Raw genomic sequence first — 22,184 nt, forward strand, 5'->3', positions numbered from 1 at the left:
CTCCAGCATCTCATTTCTCTACACAAATCTCTGCATGAAAAAAACTGTCTCTTCAATCACTTTTAAATATTTTCCCTCTCACCTTAAACCTATGGCCTCTAGTTTTGGACTCCCCTATCATGGGGAAAAGACTGTGACTCTTCATCTATTCCCCTCATAATTTTATAAACCTCTATAAGGTCACCACTCAGGAAAAATAGGCCAAGCTATTCAGCGTCTCCCTGTAGCTCAAACCCTCCAACCCCGGCAACATCCTTGTAAACCGTGTCTGAGCCCTTTCAAGTTTCACAACATTTCCTATAGTAGGAAGATCAGAATTGAACACAGCATTCCAAAAGTGGCCTACCAATGTCCTGTATAGCTGCAACAGGACCTTTCAACTCCTATACTCACTGCACTGACCAATAAAGGCATGCGTACCAAATGCCCTCTTCTACCTACGACTCTATTTTCAAGGAACTATGAACCTGCAGCCCAATGTCACTTTGTTAACCCTTGTTAACACTCCCTGGACCATACTATTAAGTGTATAAGTCCTGCCCTGATTTGCCTTTCCAAAATGCAATACCTTACGTTTATTTAAATTAAACTCCATCTGCCACTCCTTAGCACATTTGCCCATCTGATCAAGGTCCTGCTGTATACTGGCATAACCTTTTTCACTGTCCAATACACCATCAATTTTGGTGTCATTTGGAAACTTACTAACCATACCTCCTCTCTCCACATCTAAATCATTTATATAAATGACAAAAAACAGTGGATCCAGCAACGATCCTTGGGCACAATGCTGGTCAGAGGCCTCCAGTCCAAACAGCAATCTTCCATCACCACTCTCTGTCTCCTATCTTTGAGTCATGTGTGTGGTGCCAGAAAAGCACAGCAGTCAGACAGCAACTGGAGTTGGAAAATCACCGAACACTTTAACTCCCCCTCCCACTCCACCAAGGACATGCAGGTCCTGGGCCTCCTCCATTGCCAATCCCTAACCACCCAATGCCTGGAGGAAGAATACCACATCTTCCGCCTTGGGACCCTACAACCACATGGGATCAATGTGGCTTTCACCAGTTTGCACATTTCCCCTCTCCAAAATTATCCATGTCCCAAGCCTCCAACTCAGCACTGCCCTTTGACCTGTCCATCTATCTTCCCACCTATCTGTTCTACCCTCCTCTCTGACCTATCCACTCTTCCCTCCAACCTTCATCTACCTATCACATTCCCAGCTACCTTCCCCATCCTCCCCCCCCCTACTTATCTCTCAGCCCCCTGGCCTACAGGCCTCATTCCTGATGAAGGGCTTTTGCCTGAAACATCGATTCTCCTGCTCCTCGGACACTGCCTGACATGCTGTGCTTTTCCAGTAGCACACTCTTGACTCTGATCTCCAGCATTTGCAGTCCTCATTTTCTCCTATCTGAGACAATTTGTATCCAAATGACTAATTCTCCCTGTATTCCATGTGATCTAACCTTGCTAACCAGTCTACCACGCAGAACCTTTGAACACCTTATTGAAGTCCATATAGACAACGTTCACTGCTCTGCCCACAAACGTCTTCATCACTTGTTCAAAAACCTCAATCAAATTAGTGAGACATGATTTCCCACGAACAAAGCTACATTGTTTATCCCTCTGATCAGTCCATACCTTCCAACTACATGTAAATCCTGTGCCTCAGAATCTCCTCCAACAACTTACCCACCACTAATGTCAGGCTCATTGGCTAAAGTTCCCCGGCGTTTCCTTACCATCTTTCTTAAATAGTGGCACCATGTTAGCCAACCTCCAGTTCTCTAACACCTCAACCATCGTCGTTGGTGATAGAAATATCTCAGCAAGTGGCCCAGCAATCACTTTCCTACCTTCTGACAAAGTTCTGGGATACACTTTATCAGGTACTGGGGATTTATCCACCTTTATACATTTTACAATATCTAGCACCAACTTCTCTGTAAAATGGACATTTTTCAAGATATCACTATTTATTTCCCCAATTCCTCTAGCTTTCATATCCTTCGCCACAGTAAACACTAATACAAAATATTTGTTTAGTATCACCCGCTGCTGTGGTTTCACACATAGGTGGCCTTGCTGATCTTTAAGGGGCCCTATTCTCTCCCTGGTCGCTCTTTTGTCCTTAACGTATTGTAAAACCTCTTTGGATTCTCCTTAATCCTACTTGCCAAAACAATCTTACGTCCCCTTTTTGCCCTGCTGATTTCCCTCCTTGAGTATAATCCTACTGCGCTTATACTCTTCTAGGGATTCACTCGATTCCTGTTATATATAATTGATATATACTTCCTACTTTGTCTTGAAGAGAATCTCAATTTCTGTAGTCATCCAGCATTCTCTTCACACTATAAGGACCATATTGTCTCTGACTGCTCGATATCCCATTTTTGAAGGTTTCCCACTTTCCAGCAGTCCCTTTACCTGGAATGTCCACTCCCAAACAACCTTTGAAAGTTCTTGCCTAATACCAAAAACAATTGGTCTTACTCCAATTTAAAACTTTGAATATTTTGAACAGGTCTATCCTTTTCCATCACTATTTTAAAACTAATAGAATTATAATCACTGGCCCCAAAATGCTCCTCCACTGACACCACAGTCACCTATCCTGCCTTATCTCCTCAAGATTAGGTCAAGTTTTGCTTCTTCTTTAGTAGTTACGTCCATGTAATTAATAAGAAAATTTTCTTGTACACACTTAAATTCCTCTTCATCCAAGCCCTTAATACTATGGCAGTCCCCTTCTATGTTTAGACCATTAATAGCCCCTACCATTACCACCTTATTATTCTTAAGATAAAAGAGCCTCTTACAAATTTGCATCTCAATTTCCTGCTGACTACTGGGGAGTCTATAATGCAATCCCAATAAGATGATCATTCCTTTTTTATTTCTCAGTTCTACCTAAATAACTTCACTGGATGCACTCCCGGAATATCCTCCCTAAGTAGAGCCGTATGTTCTCCCTAACCAAAAACACCACTTCCTTTTCTCTCTTGCCCCCCCTCCCCCTTTCAGCCTTCCTATAGCATCTATACACTGGAACTTTATGCTGCCAATCTTGTCCATACCTGAGCCATGTCTTTGTAATGATTATGATGTCTCATTCCCATATTCCCAACCATGCCTTGAGTTCATCTATCTTATTTTTTAGACCTCTTGCATTGAAATAAACGCAGTTTGATTTCTCAGTCCTACTGCATTCTCTGCCTTGCTCCTGCCTGCTTTGACCATTTGACTTGCTCCTTTTCCCAACTGCACCTGCTTCAGACTGATCACTCTTCACAATCTCTGCGAACCCCACTAGTTTAAATCCGAGTAGATCTAGCCAATCTCCCCACAGTATATTAGTCCCCCTTCCGATTCAGGTGCAATCTGTCCTTCTTATACAAGTTACATCTACCCTAGAAGATTCCAAATGATCCAAAAGTGTATATCCTTCTCCCCTGCACCAGGTCCTCAGTCACGAAAACATCCACTCTATCCTCATAATCCTAGTCTCGTTAGCACATGGCACCTGGAGTAATCCAGATATTACCACCTTCAAGGAATTACTTTTTAACCTCTTGCCTAATTTCATATATTCTCTCCTCAGAACCCCATCTTTTTCTCTTCCTATGTCACTGGTACCAACATGTACAACAACTTCCTGCTGATCACTCTCCCCTTTGAGAATATTTTGCACCCTGTCTAAGACATCCTTTACCCTCGGCACCAAGGAGGCAACAGACCATTCTGATATCTTGCTGTTGGCTGTAGAAATGCCCATCTGTGCCTCTGACTAAAGAGTCCCCTATCACATTTGATCACTTGGAATCTGACAGACCCCCTGTTACAGTAGAGCCAGTCTTGGCACCAACACAATGGATGTTGGCGCAATATTTCCCTATGAGTCCATCAGGCCCTACATTTGTGTGAAAAAAGTGCATGTTGCTTCAAGCCCGATAGTTTGACTGATCAGATTGCATCCAGTATGCAATGTCTGGCACTTGCCTATAAAATAAAAATATGTTAGGGTCTAGGCTATCTCCTTGACATATTATGAGGTGGTTTGGTCTGGTCCATAACATAATAGAAATATACTTCTTCTAGTATTTGCATTAACATGAGTGGATAATTAACAAATTGTCACAATAGGTGAAGGGATTGCATGGTGGGTGGAAACAGGCTCTAAGTTGGCAGAGGGTCATACAGAACTATGGAAATGCACAAAGGGCATTAGGCTGCATGTCTTGGGCTTAATTAGGGCATGTGGTGAAGGGAAGTGATGGAGTGTGCAAATGATGGAGGAATGTTTATGTGTCTTCCTATTTGGATAAACCATGTATCTCTTTGGATCTAGTCCTGGGAGATAAGGTGCCCTTTGGTGGAAGTAACATAGGCTTAGGATTCCACAAGGCATGATTGTGCACAAAGTGTGCATAAACTCATTGGGATTGCCAACACTTTCAAGAGATTGTCTGAAGAAAAGCTACAAAGTTTAAAAAAAAAGCTATTTTGTTGCTAGGATTTGTGCTGTATAACTGATTTCCCAGTCTATCAATTATACAATGGCATGCCTACCAAGTAATCAGTTTGATAGCTTAATGGATGGAAACATTTGTCGCCATTAGGGGTTACACACTTAGAATTAAGCACTGAAGTAAAATGTTAGTTTGCCTAAGGGATTAGTTTTTGTTATCAATTAGAATTTTGTGTCCAACATTTACATCACCACTAGACACTGTCAGCACACCTCTTGAGATTTTTCCACAGTTTTCTAGGTGTGGTGAGTTGGAAAGGGTAGAGCAAAGGCTGGTGAGTAGGGAGTAAGAGTTGGTACAGTCATTCCTCCATATTCACATGGGTTCTGTTTCTGAGAACTCCTGCGAATGATGAACTTCAAAAGTGCAGAGCCTTTTCAAAATAGGTTAAAAATTGCAGATAAGAGAGTTTGCCTGGGAATGTTGAATTTAATTGCAACTTACTTTTTGCCTCAGATAGATGAATTAGTAGTCATAAACTCACAGATACAGAGGATTTGCAGCATAGGGATTGTAAATGAACATTGTACCAGCCTATGCCATCATTCATCACAGAGGTATAAAAGACTATGGGAGGCAGGTAATTGAGCACAGGCTAGGACAGACAGTATAAGGAGTAACAGAAAAGGGTAGAGAAGCAGAGGGTGGCATGGGTGTAGGAAGTGAAGCTGAGGGAAAGTGACCATTTCTTTTTTTTAATCATTAGGTTTGAAATTTGAGCAAGTGCAGGAGCTTCAAGGCATTCTTTCTGCCCAGCTGGCCTGGTGAACTGCTGCTCTTCAGCTGGATGACTTGGGAAAAACCTAACTCCCAAGCAATGTCACTTATTCAGAATTGAAACATAGCAGATGTGTGGTAGCCATTTTTAAAGATCAAGTTCACCTTGCCAGGTTGTCTCCCAATTTTAACATCCAACCCTGGGAACAGAAAATGCGGCCTTGAAAGAGTACGATAACAACTAGCTACTTATTTGATTTCCAGACTCTCTAGGGTATTCTGTTAAAGAATAACAAAAGAGAAAGCAATGCCAAAGACACCTTGAAGTGTACTTGCAAGAATGCACTTACATCCACCAGGGAGGAATCTGGTATTCAGTTAACAACATGGAAATACACATATCAAATATCACATGCATTAATGAGAAAAGTATAGGTAGGAAGCAGATACGTAACAAAAATATCAATATAAAAGTAAAAACAACTGCAATTTCTGAGCATAGGATAACTTTCACAGCATAATATTTACTGCACAGTCACTATGCGAAGATGTTGTAGTCAGGGCTTCAATGAAACTTTCTTCTGGTAATCTTATATTTAGAGTTATGTATGCACCAACCTTTTGAAAAAGGATCAAGCTAGTCACAGGAAGTTAAATGAAGCTTAGTTTTAATTGTCAATAAGTGAGAACATGGATCCAGATGAGAAGTAAATAAAACAACAAGAGAAAAATGCTCCAAATTAAATTTTAAAATATGGATCATAAGCAAGGAACGTACATGAGAGAAATGCAAAGCATATGAATCGGAAGGACAGCGACTCCAGATTATGCAGGATGATGCTCAGTTATTGCTGCTAGCAGCAGTTCTCTTTCTCTCTCAGGAGGAGGACACAATGAGACATTGGGTCACTTTAATCAACAGAATTAAGTATCACACTAAATATAGGTTGCCCCTGATGAATTCAAATAACAGAAAAATTTGCAATTAATTAGCACTTTCCACAATCTTGGGATGATCAATGCACTTTAAAAGTCAATTATGGACTTTCAAAGAGTAATCAGTGATAGAAAGACAGCAGCAAATATGTCCAGAACAAGACCCCATAAGTAACATGATAATGATCAGTTCATTCTCAGAATTACCTAGAGTTTGTGCTCAAGTTTCTTGAATACAGCTTAAAGTTTTGACTCGGAGGCAGTGGTGTTACTAACTGAACTATGGCTGACACAATAAAATAAAATGTTGTTTATTCACCATGGAGAAGCTTAGAGAGAAAAAATAATTAGACCAAAGCTTCCTGGAATTCTGTTAATGGAATTGGAATTTATGTAAAAAGGTTGCAGAAATTAAGGAACAGTTCACATTCAGTTCATATTAACCAGCCAAATAATGTCACTGGTAAATTGTTAATTCCTTCAAGCATCTTTATTTATGATGCTCCATTCTAGGAACTTGTACCTTTAAAGCAGCTGAAAGTGCATGCCCAGATATATCAAGCTTTTATGAACTGCAAAGGTTAGACAGGGAAAACAGCAAGTTACCACTGTGCAGGTTATATTCTCAACAGAAATTAAACAGCTCCTGAAGCCTTATCAAGGAAACTCGGTAGTTGTCTCAACCAACCAAGTGAAAGCAAAATCAAAACATTCTAAATTCTACAGTTCTAGTGAACACCTCTCATAGATCCCCTAGGCTACAAAGTACATCCAGGATTATAAACTAATTTTAAGAGACAGTGGATTTTCTAGATCTTATCAGTAGTTATGCATATTCTGTTAGGCTACATTTTAGACCTGTCAATGTTGGTGAACCTCAATAGAATATATGCTAATGAATTCATAACAAAATTGACAAAAGCAAGTATCCAATGTAACAGATCCTACTGGAATGCAAGTACAGCCATTATAGGATGAGAAATGGCCTCACCACAAAACACAATTTAATTCTCAAAATCAGCTGGGTACTCGCCCTACAATGTATGTAAATTTGGAACTTGACCTATGTAGGCCATTTCTGTTCTACTTTTGGCACAGTGCTCCCAAGCGGCGCATTTAAAACAGCACAATAAGAAAAGGCAGATCCCTAGCTAACTCATAGAGCAACATCTTTTTGAGTATCTCCACAAATTCTAAAATCTCTTCTGTTTGCTGCCATCTCTGCTGGAATGCTTTATCAAAACCAAAATTTATAATCATCTTAATAGATTGCCTTGCTGTCCTGGTTATGACTACCAACGTAATCATATTCTTTAAATAAAGTATGTTTAAGAACTGGGTGATGCAGTATTGAGTCAGCTGCATTGGGCAAGCCACGGTATCTGCACGTCTAACACAAGGCTTCCAAAATGAGCTCTCTACTGAGTTCTAGTATGGCAAGTGACTCTGGCGAAGAAAACAATGGGACAATGCATTTATGAAAAGAAAACCATGATTGTGTGACTTGCCCTCAATCAATGTTGGGTGTATATGTGCTTAAGTCATTGAAGGAGCAGATTAATTTATGGATGATACAAAGTCAGGGACTTCAGGCTTTTTAATACAGAATTTTAGATAACAGAAATGCAATTATAGACTGGACATCTAGTGACACCTTTAATGGATTACAACTGGTCAAACAACGCATCGAGTTCTATTTTACAGACCAAGCAATTGATGATCCTAAGAAATGAGTTCTAAACATATTGTTTGTTAGCAAAAAGGAGCAATCTTTCCATGAATGACAGGAGATTTGGAAGATTCTCCCAGATTTTAATTGAACATCCATCTTAAAATGTTTGAGAAATATTAAACTAGATAGTTTTTTGTTAACATATTCAAGACTATGCACTTTTTTTGCAAGCAAAGGTGGGCTTCAAAAATAAGAAAACAACAAACTGTTTTTCTCTCAGGTTTCACTATTTTGCTTTAACAGAACGAAGTATGCTCATCTCTTAAAGTATGCATCACAACACTGCAGAACCCCATAACAGCTGAACTGTAGCATATTTCTCGAACGAGTCCAAAAAGGCAAATCAGTGAAAGGCAAGATGAGGTTAATGACGTGCAATTCATGAGCAAATGTCTTAGTTAAGATGGCTAACATTAGTATAAACTTGAAAAGGAAATATAGAAACTTAGAAAATAAGGACAGGAATAGGACTTTCAAACCTGTTCTGCCATTCAGTATGATCATGATTAGAATAATCAATCAGCACCAGGTTCTCCCCATACCCTTTGATCTTTTTACCCTGCAGAACTATGTCTAATTCCTTCTTGAAAATATTCAACGTTTTGACCTCAACCGCTTCCTGTGGCAGAGAATTCACAGTCTCTCCACTCTCTGGGTGAAAAAAATCTCTCCTTATCTCAGTCCTAAATGGCGACCCTATATCCTTAAATGATGATCCCTAGTTGACAGGAATACAGTCCTAAGTGGTGATCCCTGGTTCCTGATTGACAGGAACACCCTTCCCACATTTACCTTGTTTTGTTCAGTTAGAATTTTGTGGATTTCTACGAGATCAACCCCCATTCTTCTAAGCTCCAGTGAACACATTGTATTCCTGACCAATCCAGTCTCTTCATATGTCAGTCTGGTAAACATTTTTGCATTCTCTCCATAGACAGAACACCCTTCCTCTGATTAGGTGACCAAAACTGCACACAATACTCCAGATGTGATCTTACCAAGGTGCTGTAAAATTTCAGGAAGGCCTCTGCTCCTGTACTTGAATCCTCTCACTGTGCAGGTCAATAACATTTCCCTTATTTTCAGCATCTGATGTAAAAAGATATCCAGGTCTCATTCCACCTCTCCCTTAACCAAATCTGTTGCCATTCAGATAATAATCTTACTTCTTGTGTTTGTTACTAAAGTGGACAACCTCACAATTATCCATTTTGAAGGGATCATCAATGTGTGTAATGAATTAACCTGAGAGTAAAATATATTTACAGTCAAAGTTGGATAACACTGTAGCAACCATGAATCTCCAGTAACCAGAATTTCCAACATTACTTGTTTTTAAAAAGCCAGTCATCTCAGGTAACTATCATCAATACTGACAGATTTTCTTTTGAGAAAAGGAAGATAGCAGTTTGGTCTTAAGTTTTCAAATCATTCCACGCATCAATATTAACCTTGGTCAGAAATAACCAGAACTTTAACATTGGCCGTACACACATGCTATTCTTAGTTATTAGTTTCTCATGAGAAACTCCCTATTAATGTACACTTCTTGGTTTACCATCATTGCCAGTGCATGCCAGAAAACCTACATTTTATTATTGTACAGAATTGCAGTAAATATCAATTTTACTCAAATGTTGTTGTTTATTCTTTAAATATATGGATTAACTGAAGGGATTTCCCCAACCATACTCATACTTATAATACATAAGTGTCCAAAACAAATACTAAGCAACGGACGTACAAGAAAATGAAATGAGCTAATCACATAACTAGGTATCAGTGTTGATGATTAATTGAAATTTTAGGGAACCATAGTTTGATTGGTGACCAAGTAACATATTCTGGATTAGTGCTGCTGGAAGAGCACAGCAGTTCAGGCAGCATCCAAGTAGCTTTGAAATCGACGTTTCAGGCAAAAGCCCTTCATCAGGAATAGGGCTTTTGCCCGAAACGTCGATTTCGAAGCTACTTGGATGCTGCCTGAACTGCTGTGCTCTTCCAGCACTAATAATCCAGAATCTGGTTTCCAGCATCTGCAGTCATTGTTTTTACCCTGTTTTGACCAAGTAACATATACAATTATACTACCTCAGAAAACTGAGTAGATCCAACAATCATGAGATTCTTCCAAACATAGTTATGAGTAATTACAGTTTGGATATCTCTCCTATTACTGTGCCTCAGGAAAGTAGATTCCTTTAAGGCAAAGAGATTATTGAAATGGACAGGAAGAATATTTATTGAGCAGATCTTTCTCAATGAAAACTGCTCAAAGAATTTTGATAAATGTAGTATTGTGAACAATGAAAACCATCCTATGTCTCAGTAATACTCTTGGAATACATTCAGGGATGTATTATTCAGAGAATAATCTGCTCTCAAACTTATTTGTACCCTCCTTAAAAAACTTTTAACAGGAATATAATGATTGAATAAGGGATGGGAGTTATTGACTGACTATTTAATCCATTGGAATAGTTTAATTCTTTTAATTGAAAAGTTTGACTTTTTATAGCATAATTTTTTTGTTATTATGCATTTTCTTACTTAATGAATAATGTATACAAAATTAAATTTCAATATGGTCAATTTCAATAAGAAATTGAACTGAATTTTCAGTTTTATTGATGCTTGACAATCTAAAATATTATTCAGCCAGCACAAGGAACAGCAATAGGTGAGCTTACAATCAATTCTTAAAAACATTTATGTACTATAGAGTAAACAGTCAAGCAGATTTAATAAAGCACAGAAGATGAACATAATTCTTGAGTACTAGCTATAATCTTTGCGATATACATGTTGATTTCAGCACCAACTGACTGAGGTTTGTGCAGCCTAATATGTGAAGCTATCAACAACTTCTAGTGTCAGATTTTTCAACGCCAATAAATGGTATAATTGCAGCTTCCTGAATTATGATTTTTGCCTTCCTGACACAGATGGTCAAATTAAACTTTTTCCAGGCATGATAGCGTCTGTCTATTTACTGGTGCAAGCATTCATCAGTTTGGAACGCTTGTGTGGCACTGCCAGCAAACAGCAACTCTGACAAAGGACTTGGCTCACTTTTGCTGTACCTTTGATAGGTGGAACATTACCCTGAGTCACACACCAGGAAGGACACTGTTGCTGAGGAAACTCTTGACACCAGATGAAGCTACTTGTTATGGCAAAGTTAGATATTGAAACCACAGTGCAAAGCTTTGACCCTCAGCCTTGGGAAAAGCCTCAGAAATTGATCTGATATAATCTGAACTTATCAAGCATTTGTAATCAGGACTGCTGCAGCATCTGTACAAACTTCACTGGAATTAATGCCACAAAATATGCATGATGCAATAACTGTAACCCTGTACCAAAAGAACAGCAACCACATCAACTGTAATACATATTAAGGCATTTCCCTGCTTGGCATCATTGGAAAGGTTTCTCCCATCAGACTGCATTAGTGCCTGGTTTCAGGTTTGCTGATTAATTAAGGCAAGCAGCCATGATGAAAACTCACGAGCTTATTTCAGATTAAATATTTAAAGTTATAGTTTGAAATTTAAAGATTGTCCAGGTGTTTCAGCAGAGGAAGAAATTGTGACAATGCACTCATAGTATTGTATGGCAGAACTGAGCTTCACTGATGTCCCTCCAAAGATGTAGCTGTGTCATAAGAGCTCACAGGGTGATGTCCATCTCTGCTGAGGTGGATATGAGACCAACTGGAAGATGCTTGTATGACCATCATGTACATCTTAATGCCACTTAGCACTCACAATGACCCTCATCAAATGTCCAATCATCCACACATTACCTCACTCATAGGTCTACTCTCTTTCTCCTTGCAAGAGGAAGCCAGGGACAGAGGAATTGGAAATAAAATGACTTTCATCACAGCTGATCTTTAGCAATAGAGAAGTCAGAGTCTCTCAATTGCCTGGTAACAGAATTAGATACAATGTAGTCTTGGTATATAGCTCTTACTTATGCTGATATCATGTGCCAGTAAAATATGATCAAATGCACAATGAAGTCTTAACACCTTCCTACCTTGACAGTTCTAAATTAGACATTTTTATAAGTACGTAAGTTAGCTCACTGAGCTGGAAGGTTTGTTTTCAGATGTTTTGTCACCATACTAGGTAACACCATCAGTGAGAGTCTCTGGTGAAGCACTGGTGGTATGTCCTGCCTCTTTATTTATAGGTCTTGGTTAATAAAGGACGGTGATGTCATTTACGGTTCTTTATTTTCCCCAAGAGAAGGTAGATAGGATCTAAATCAATGTGTTTATTGGTGGTGTTCTGGTTAGAATGCCATGCTTCAAAGAATTCTCATGCATGTCTTTGTTTCGTGCATGTCCTAAGATGTATGTGTTGTCCCAGTCAAAGAACCAGAAATGACATCACCACCAGAGGCGAGACATATCACCAGCGCTTCTTTGGAGACTCTCACTAATGACATTACCTAGTATGGTGACAAAACATCTGAAAACAAACCTTCCATCTCAGCGAGCTAACTTAGATACTTAACAACCTGAGCTACAAATCTTCTCAAAAAAAAGTTAGCAATTTTAATCTCCCACAGGCATATCAAGCATCTCTCAGGTGTTGCACGAGGAGGAAAATAATGATTACTCAGAGGAAATCACTCACTCTAAGGATGCACCATCAAAGCATTCATACAAAGAAGCTATTAGCTCAGATGCATACACCTCAGTGGAACCTCTTAGGCAAACAATGCATTCTCAGGTCATGTCTCACATCAACAGTGAAGAAAAGCAAATGATGAAGACAGAGACAGCAGTGCAGCACTTTGGATCATCCAGAATAAACAGGCACCATCAAGGGATAAACCAAAAAGAAAAATTAAATACAACTGGCAGATTAACTTAAGTAGATTCTACAATCCATAACCTTAGAGGCCCATGGTATTGTATGTTGCTTGGTTTTTGAAGACACCAATGCATACAAGTCGCTTCTTGTAAGCCCTGGGGAATATTCATTTTATACAAACAACTGAGATTCTATTCTCTGAACTGATGTGGATACTGAGCCTTGGAGGACACCACCAAAGAGGATAATTCTGGAGTAGCAGCAGGAAATATCTGAGGTGGCATCAGTCTTTCTAGCATGCTGCACATTCAAGAGAGACACTGTAGGATTCAGTTTCAAAAATATCCATCAATGTGCCATAATATAGCAGGCCTTTACAAAGATGTCTGCCTACATGTAGAACCAAATGTAATAATCAAACAAGTTCATATCAGCCCTCCATGTACAGAATTCCAGTTTAAACAAAACAAAATAAAAATTAAGTCTAATGATGAGCCTGAAATCATTATTATCTATTGGGGAAACCCATCTGATGTAATAATGTCCTTTAGGGAGGAAAAACAGCCTTCTTTACCTGGTCTAGCCTACTTTTGACTCAAGACCCATACCAACATAGGCAACTTCTAGTTATTATTAGAAAAGACCATGCAAGCCACTCAGTTGTACCAGACCACCAAAAAGTCTTTAAAAAAGGAATTAAACTGGAGACTGGACACACTTCACTGCACTGATCTAGGCAACAGAAACAACTGCAGTGAATTCTGAGCTGAGAATGAAGGAGACCTCTGGAATGAATGGCAACTTAAAAAAAAAATGGAGAACAAACAAACTGAAATTTGCTTATGAGACCAGGCCTGGAAGTTAACTGCAGGTTGATTCTTGTTCAAAGGACACTCTAGATATTTCAGTTCCAGAGATGCAATACACTCAAATGGATGGCAAACATTTAAAAGTTAACAAAGGCCTCAGAGAGAAACAACAAGTTCACAAAGAGAAACCAAAGTTTGAACTGGTTTTTGAACCATGTTCAAATGAGATGGATTGAGCCTACGAAAGCAACAGGATGGAAGTTTGAATGTTCATTGCTTATCAACTTATTAAAAGTTCAGAGAATAGAATCTCAGTTGTTTGTATAAAATGAATATTCCCCAAGGATTACAAGAAGTTAGTTGTATGCATTGGTGTCTTCAAAAACCAAGCAACATATAATCCCGTGTGCCTTTAAGGTTATGGATTGTGGAATCTGCTTCAGTTAACCTGCCAGTTGTATTTAATTTTTCTTTTTGGTTTATCCTTTGATGGTGTCTGTTTGTTCATCTGTTTTTAGGAGAGTGGGGGGCTAGAATCAAAGAAAAATGGTTTTAAATAATAGACATGAAGTAGATTGCTTGAGGTTTAACTTTGCTCTGCTAAAGCTATTATATTAATAATTGTTAAATCTTTTGTTAAAGATATAGACCTGTGTATTATAGTTATTTGCAAAGTATGCTACTGGTTTTTCAACAGATTTGGTTAGGAACCATTCGTGTCAATTTTGAGGGTCATTGAATATTTTAAACTTTACTGTGTTGTGAACAGAGGGACAGGAAGGCTGATTGGATTTGGCTGTCTTTCAGTGCCATGACACAGTTCAACTTAATTTCAGTTGTTTGGCAAAATAACCAGAGGCAACGCTTGAAAGGCTTTGGCACATACACACAGTGATGAGGATTTAGAATGTATCCCCACATGATACTATAGAGGACACTGATTAATATTTCCAATGAAATTGAATAATCTTGGAGCAAAATACATAGGGAAGCATAGGTGGGAGAAGTTGGAGGACTGATTGGATTTCTCTCAAAAAAACAGCACTGACTTGATGGCTGAATGGCTTCCTCTGAACTGCACTGTTCTGTTCTCTAGGACCCAAAGCACAATGTGAAAACACTTCACAGAAGCTGCCAAGCACTTAAAGCATGGTGGGGGGCGGGGGGATGGTTGATTTGGAATTGAAATAAGGAGTGCACACACCAAAGAAACTCCCCTAGCTCCTCGACGTTTTTAGAAAATTGCGAAAACAAAATAGCTCCAAAGAAGTACCAAGTATTCTTAAGATTTTAAATTTCACGGGCAATAACATTTTGAAATGAACATAAAAGCCTAATAAGACTGGCATATGTTTTAATTAAGAGTTGGCATTATTTCTGACTGAACACAACTCACTTATGGAGCAACTTTTAACGGGGCCCTAAACCGTGTTTAATGTAATGAAGCAACGTCAGGCGAATATGTTCTTTCACTAACATCGTCGAAGATGATTCCTGAGTTTGTAATCTGTCCTATTCTATTCTTGACCGTGAAACGGTCACCAATATTATACTTACCTCTTTTATCTTGTCCAGTTCATTCTGTAAAGCTTGCTTGGTGATCTCAGCTTCTATCAACTGCTGACGTAAGCTTTCATTTTCCTCCTCTGTTTTGGTGCGTTTTTCTTCCACGTTTTCCAATTCGTGGTGCAGTCTGACAGACACGTCTTTGGCGACCTGGAAGCGAGGACAACAATAAATAGCATCATCCTTCTCCTCGCCGAAAATAAAACAAGAGAAAGAGGATGCAATTTTACTTAGAAGTCTCAAAGCCGCGGAAATTATTTATCATTCATGACTGAAGGAACCCTATAGCACCCAACGCATTGAAAGTAAGTTGACCTTGAGGTCCTGCTCGAGACTTCTCAGTAGCTCATTGTCCATCTCGCCGGTTTGGGCGAATCGCATCCTTTTCCTCTCAGTCTTCCGCAGGCGGTACTGCAGGATCCGGCAGTTTTTGTTGGCGCGCTCGAGCTCCCGCCGGAGGTCCTGCAGCTGGCAAGCGTCTTCCTCGTAGAAACTGTCCCTCATTTCGTCCATTTCGTTCCGCATCTCCTCGATCTCGCTCTGCCACGACAAACATTTTCTTGTTTTTTTTTAAAACAAAGAAAAACGTATCAACGCAACAATAAAATCAAAATAAAATAACAACCAAAAGAAAAAAAACAAACAAAACAAAACCTCTACCAAATCTGCGGCAGGCGTTTCCCAATACAATGGCCATCAAGCAAATTATCAACATCACCCCCCAAGGGCCAACATTGCAGTTTCCCGACCCCAGAGGGAATGGTGCCTCTCCTCCACAAATCCTCTGATGTTTTGTTTTTCTATGTGTGTGTGAGTTGATATTGTTGGATTCTGTCCATTAGTGTCCTCAAGCAGAGAGCACCCACTCCCCTCCCCCTTCCCCCAATCTGTCTTTGCAATGCGCCTGATGCCGTCCCTACCTTGAGGCCCAGATTTTCCGAGCGCAGTTTCTCGACCTCATCTTGCAGGCTCTTTTCCTGCTCGGTCATCGCCTCCATGTTGGAGCCGCCGCCCGCCGCCTTCTCGGGCACGGCCGCCTCCGCCGTCGCGTTCTTCATGTGCATGATCGCAGCATTGGGCGGCGGCAGCGCCGCCGAGCCCTCACTGTCCGTCTGAAGGCCGACCCCGGTACCGCCCCTGACACCTTCCTGCTCCCCCCTGTCTGCCACCTCCCCCCCTCCTCCTCCTCCTCCTCCTGGGGGCTGCTGCTCCCCTGACTTCCCCCTCGTTGTTCTATCCGGAATGGCCCCGGCACGGCCGCTCTGAGCGAGGGTCAACTCCGAGTTCTTGCTCTGGGTGAAGTGGCAGCTCTCCCCTTCCACCTTTCTGAGGTCCTCGGGCGCGGCGGCGAGCTCCTTTTCAGCACCAGCTGGACGGACAGCAGCCGCGACTCGGCTCCCTTTCTCCTTGGCGTTTGCAGTGCCCTGGTTGGGAACCCGGCTCGGGTGGTAACCCTGTTTCAGTGCAGTCGATTTGGCACCGAACGACGTCTTGATGGAGGATCTGGAGTTAATGTCGCGGAACCTGGCGGGTGAAGCGGCTCGCTGCTGTTTCTTATTGTCAGAATGCTGTCGGTTTTCAGCAGCGCCACTGGCTGGGTTCATGGTGCTACTGTCATCTAAACGCGATTCTCAGCCGGCTCCATGCATACCACTTAGATAGTTATCCACTTCCGGACTGCAGGAAATTTCAATTTACAACAAAACAGACCCCTGTAAATTACAAAACAAGAAAGCTTACTTTACCATTACGTGTGACTGTATTTCATGCAAACTGTTTCAAAAGAAAATGTAGGCAGGGAGACATAAGTCAACGCAAACTGGATTTATTTTCAAGATGGGAATATTGGCGGTGGTTACAACAGGCCGGTTAATAAATACGTTCCTAACGTAACGTCTGCACCATAATGTTGGACATCAGAAATCATTTTATACATAAGGCATTATATCATCCATCTTCACTACTTCATCGGCGCATCATAGCTAGGGGTAATATGGAAACCCAATTACTTCTGCATAATTTTGTGATATTATAATGCCTGTGATTTTTAATGACAATAGACGTATAAATATTAAATTAATAACATACAAACAATATAAAAGATAATATAGCTGTTTGAATCAAATTGCAAAAATAAACAGAAGATTTTATTTTCGGAAAATAACCCATTAAAGCTTATTAAAGTCTGTAAAGATGTAAATCTTACTTCGAGTGCAAGTTAAACTGATGCCTTATACTATGTCCGGTTTCTTGCAAGAATTGCTAACTAGGGGAAGTTGTTTATCACCTTTAGTTTATATTTCCAAATCTCGAAATTACAAAGTTAAATTCTGTATATCTTACATTTTCAAATTGGAATTCCTAACCTAGTGGTTCCTTGAGGTCATTTTTCCCCATCAACTATCAAATCTGTTCACTAACTTTCACAGTATTCATGTCATTATTTAGCAATAACATTTGTTTTAGTATTTGCCACTCACCCAAAAAGTGCATTTTTTGATTCCCACAACTCTAATGAAATTTGAAAAAAAAACAACTGCCAGTGACCACAGAGCATGCTGTTATTTTCAAAGGATACCAGCAATGCTTAATATTAGAAGGAATTGCAACTAACATTTCCATATTTGTAGAGGATTGCCAGAAAATGTGTCAATAGTTGCAGAAGATTTCTGTGAGTTTGTTTATACTTTCTGTGAAGGCAATTTCCTGCAACACAGAAGTTGGTTGCATTAGCTTACCTTCATGCTTATCTTCTATATTTAATCAGCAACTTTATTCCAAAACTGGTCGGCCATTTTTGCTCCCCAATATTGGAGATATGTAATTCTAATCTAATCATCATTATATACAAAATTATCATACCCTCTTTGCCCATGTACTCAATGTGCCTGCTTATAAAGTCTGTTTTAAATTTTTCAATCTACTTGCTCTCACATTTGCTTTTAGTATCATTCCATTTGGTGTATGTAGACTTTTTGCCATATTTTCTAGGTTCCCCACTTCATTAAAGAGGTACATATTTCATTATTTCTTCATTGTAATAATGTATATTTCACAATGACACCTACTGTATAATTATCCTACCTCAAGACAGATTCCAGTATGATAAAGAATCATTCTGCTTTCAGTGGTATAAGTAACTGTTTTTACAACTGTTGTTAATTTTTTTTTGCCCGGACAAATTCATTTAACAAGTCTTAAAGTGGACTCTATGTTTATGTGCCAGTATGCTTGTGTACAGTGCTAAAGACTGTATACAGCAAATAAGTATTGTTCCTTACATTATTTGTAAAATAATGTATTGTTGGTGTGCATTTAATTATATACGAGGTCTGAGAAGATGAGATATTCTCCCTGTATATGGCTGAATTTAAAAGAAGTGTAGATCTGTAAAATATAACTCTATTGACTGGGTAAAGAGCTCAATCTGTAATCTTTTGAAGCAGGCTACCTGCCGTCTTACTGAAGATTCTGGATTAGAGTGGTGCTGGAAAAGCACAGCAGTTCAGGCAGCATCCGAGGAGCAGTTACTGCTCCTTGGATGCTGCCTAAACTGCTGTGCTTTTCCAGCACCACTCTGATCCAGAATCTGATTTCCAGCATCTGCAGTCATTGCTTTTACCCATCTTACTGAAGATGCAAGCATGACCAACAAGGAATACATTAAAACAAAAGGAAATATTGACAAATTCAATTTGTTAATGGAACAGTAAAATCTAATCATATATTATGCAATATTTAAATGATTTAGCCTGTCCTTAAAAAGAATAAAATGGCATTTATGTATCAATGTCTAAGTCCTCAGGATGTCCCGATCACTGAAGAACTTAAAACATAGTCAGTTTTGTAGTGATGACATGCAAGGAGTTTAACAAAGTATGTCTTGGAACAATTGAATTTAGGGTAAAGTCACCAATATACTGGTTCATTGCAAAGACATGCTGAAAGGGACAATGGATTGGATAGAATAAGCACATCAGCATTGGAGACCCATCTCTGGCAAAATTCCTTTCAGCACAGTGCCTCACATGGAATGCAGGAGTGGTAATTTCCCTGCAGAATAACTTAAGAAATAAATTTATTTCACAGACTTTGTGCTTCAGAACACTACTCCTGCACAGTATCTTGGATGAACCTATTTTATGAATCATCTATCAAGCTAAGTTGAGGTTTAAAAACAATTCTCATGATCATGTTTCAAATCGAAGTAAATTTGTTAATGTGATTCAGTGTACTTTTCTCCTTATTGTAGGTCAACACAACTAATGGAAATCCATTTTATAACTTAAAATGCCACAAAATTCACTCCCTACGTGAACTAATGCAACTTAAAAATGCCAATTTTATATTTAAGAGTGAAGCAACATTCTAATTCTCTCAGCCTATTTTCTAATTTGGTCTGACTAATTGGTACACTATTTTTGCAGTTTACAATTATGCTTATAGGATCATCTTTGGGTGAGTCACAAATATTATTAATTACATTTAAAACTTTTATGCAATACAGCAATCATGAGATTTCTCTAAATCTTGACCTCCATTAATGTTAACCAGTTAAGTGGTAAGCATTATTCAATACCTGCATATATTATATTTAGTTGATACATTTTAAATGTCTGTAACATCAGACATATTCTGCAGAGGTCCTGCCATTATCTTGTATGTGGACATGTATCATGTTGTTCATGACAAACTCAAGAGACTTGGAATTAACACTATTGACAGATTCCAATAGGGGGACGATATTGAAAATGTGTGCATTATATGAAAAAAATCATACCTACCATTCTAATGCTGCAAAAGGACAAGTAGATACTCAAGCTCTGCACCTCCAACTGGTAAATCCATGATATAATGGAGCATTTTTCATGCTCAGAAAGGTCAGTTGGAACAAATGCATACATTTTTAGGCAAGGGGTACTGCTCATTCTTTGTACCCATTATCTATTTTGAGAGAGCTCAAATCAATGCTTTGCCTAATGACCAATGACTATTAACCCGAGGATAGAAGAGGCAAAGACCATTCTTTTTGTAGTTCAGCTCTCTTCCAGAACACACCTGGGAACTAAAACCAAAACCAAGTAAACCATTAGTGATAGAACTGCCAACCTGATATTTACATCAGATTCGTCCACAGTATGCCAAGGCAGCACTGGGCACTGACTATCCAGTCTAGCTCACTTATTGGAATTGGAAAGGTAGTTACTGAAGGTTGGGATACTGACCATTCAGTTCCAGAACCTTACAAGCAATCTCTTAATCATGCGGAATATATGATGAAAAACAAAAAGGAGTAATACTGATAGTCTTTACTAGCCACCCGCATTGTCTAAATTCAAGCAGCATTTCCATATTCTAGTGACATATGAATTCTCCAAGTTTTTGGCTCAGCTAATCTAGCCATGCCTAAAGGGATTGATGTAAGTGGGATGCATTCTTAGATAGAGTGGCAGGATCAGGCATGATGGGTCCCCACACATTTAGAAACCAGAAGTAATAAATTTCATTATTAGTGTCCCTATTCCCAGACACATCCATTATCTCTGTGTACAGCCTTTGCTCTTTCAATACCACAAGCCAAATTCCTCCCCTCCTCTTCCTGGCCTACCTCTACACAGTATCATTGCTGTGATATGTATTCTTACTTACTTATCCCATACCTTGCAAAAATCCATTACTGTCAGTTCGTTAAACCACAGAGTGTCAAACCCCTACAAAAGCAATTTCCTTTCGGCAACCCAGTATAAATGAATTATAAAACATGCAGCTATCAAGAGAGACTACTAACCAGCCTGGCCCAGGATTCACTAAGTAATTGGCCAATGCAGCTTTTTTAAAAGGCATATCCCGAAGACATCAAATCTCCCCAAACAATCACGTTATTTAAGGTATAGTGGGTGGATATTTGGTGTGTTACAGTTTAAATGACATGAAATACCTTATTCTCAAAATATAAAAGAGGTTACCCATTTTCTCAGGAATATCTTTTAATGAATTGTGAGATTGCTCTTCAGAACACAATGTAACATTAAATGTGCTCGTAACCATCTTGGTTCCATGGGCGCGGCTCAGTGGGCGGAGATACAGGATCTAATATTTCGATACCAAGAATAATAGAAAGTATACCTTAGATTACGCGAATATTTTAACTGTTCCTGCTGGTACACCATTAACTAGAATAAAAATCTGCTGGAAAATTTCTAAGTCCTCCATTTCCTACAGGAACGGAAATGATTACTTCTTTGGCATCCTCCAGTAACCGGGAACATGAAGCGACATCCCTGCAGCCGCTATTGTGCAAAGTGCTGTGACAGGCATATTTCAACAGCCAAGAGAGCCCGCAAAAAAGCTAGGAAACAACGAGCGCGGATAATCTAACAAAGTCATATTAGTGAAAAAAAAACTCAGTCGTAGAAAGTGAACAAATGATTCTTCATTAACATCATTAAATCTAAAGCAGAAGTTTTATTGGCAAAATCCGAAGATACTTTTTTTTGTTCTCTTTGCGAAGATGTACCAGTGAGTTTAGTAATTGAGCCTCCTGGCTTGGCAAGCGGAAGGTCTTAGGAAGAAGGGACTCACCATGTTCGGCTAGTGTTGCTCGAAGAGCTACCATGGCTGAGTTCGGCTTGCTGCTTTACTTGCATCTACACTCCCCTACAGACTATTGACCTGATAGATAGATAAGATATCCAGAGAGGGAGGGACTTATCATACACTCGCTGCTGAGGCGGTCCTGTATACGCCACTTTTGGATCAGCTGAATCACCGGTGTTCCCGACAATTGCTGCGACCTCACAGGAAGTGACACTATTGTACAACATGGGGAAATGTCTTTGTTTCTAGAATCTCGTCACTTTCCCTTCTTCGAGATTGCCAGCGTGACTTAAAGGGGCATTGGCCGATTGTAAAGGCGTATTTCTTTGATGCTTATTTTTAATGTAGCTGTGCGTCCAGCTGTACTTTACCTGATGCGGCAGTGCTTATGTTACCTCAGAAACTAGTAATAGAACTGGAGAATCGAACAGACCTTTAACGCAGCTAATAATTA

The 22,184-nt window shown here is 39.4% G+C and overlaps 1 protein-coding gene across 8 annotated transcripts in view; it reads right to left on the reverse strand.

Moving 5' to 3' along the window:
* The window catches only part of LOC140462502 (microtubule cross-linking factor 3), an 80,116-nt gene extending 58,180 nt beyond the window's left edge, over positions 1-21,936 (reverse strand). For 3 of the 8 annotated variants that reach the window (XR_011954535.1, XM_072556014.1, XM_072556015.1), the window contains exons 1-4: positions 21,716-21,935; positions 16,054-16,845; positions 15,449-15,673; positions 15,125-15,283 (exon numbers count right to left, since the gene is read on the reverse strand). Coding sequence is in view for 6 of the 8 variants with exons in the window: in XM_072556014.1 (XP_072412115.1) it covers positions 15,125-15,283; positions 15,449-15,673; positions 16,054-16,737 (1,068 nt within the window). In the remaining 2 variants the exon portion in view is untranslated. Of the gene's footprint in view, positions 1-15,124; positions 15,284-15,448; positions 15,674-16,053; positions 16,846-21,259 lie in introns of all 8 variants that reach the window. The other 5 variants (XR_011954536.1, XM_072556013.1, XM_072556010.1 and 2 more) reach the window with 3 other exon arrangements.
* Between the last annotated feature and the right edge of the window lie 248 nt (positions 21,937-22,184).

This window comes from Chiloscyllium punctatum, chromosome 3 (assembly GCF_047496795.1).
Source record: "Chiloscyllium punctatum isolate Juve2018m chromosome 3, sChiPun1.3, whole genome shotgun sequence".
In the NCBI taxonomy this organism is placed as follows: domain Eukaryota; kingdom Metazoa; phylum Chordata; class Chondrichthyes; order Orectolobiformes; family Hemiscylliidae; genus Chiloscyllium; species Chiloscyllium punctatum.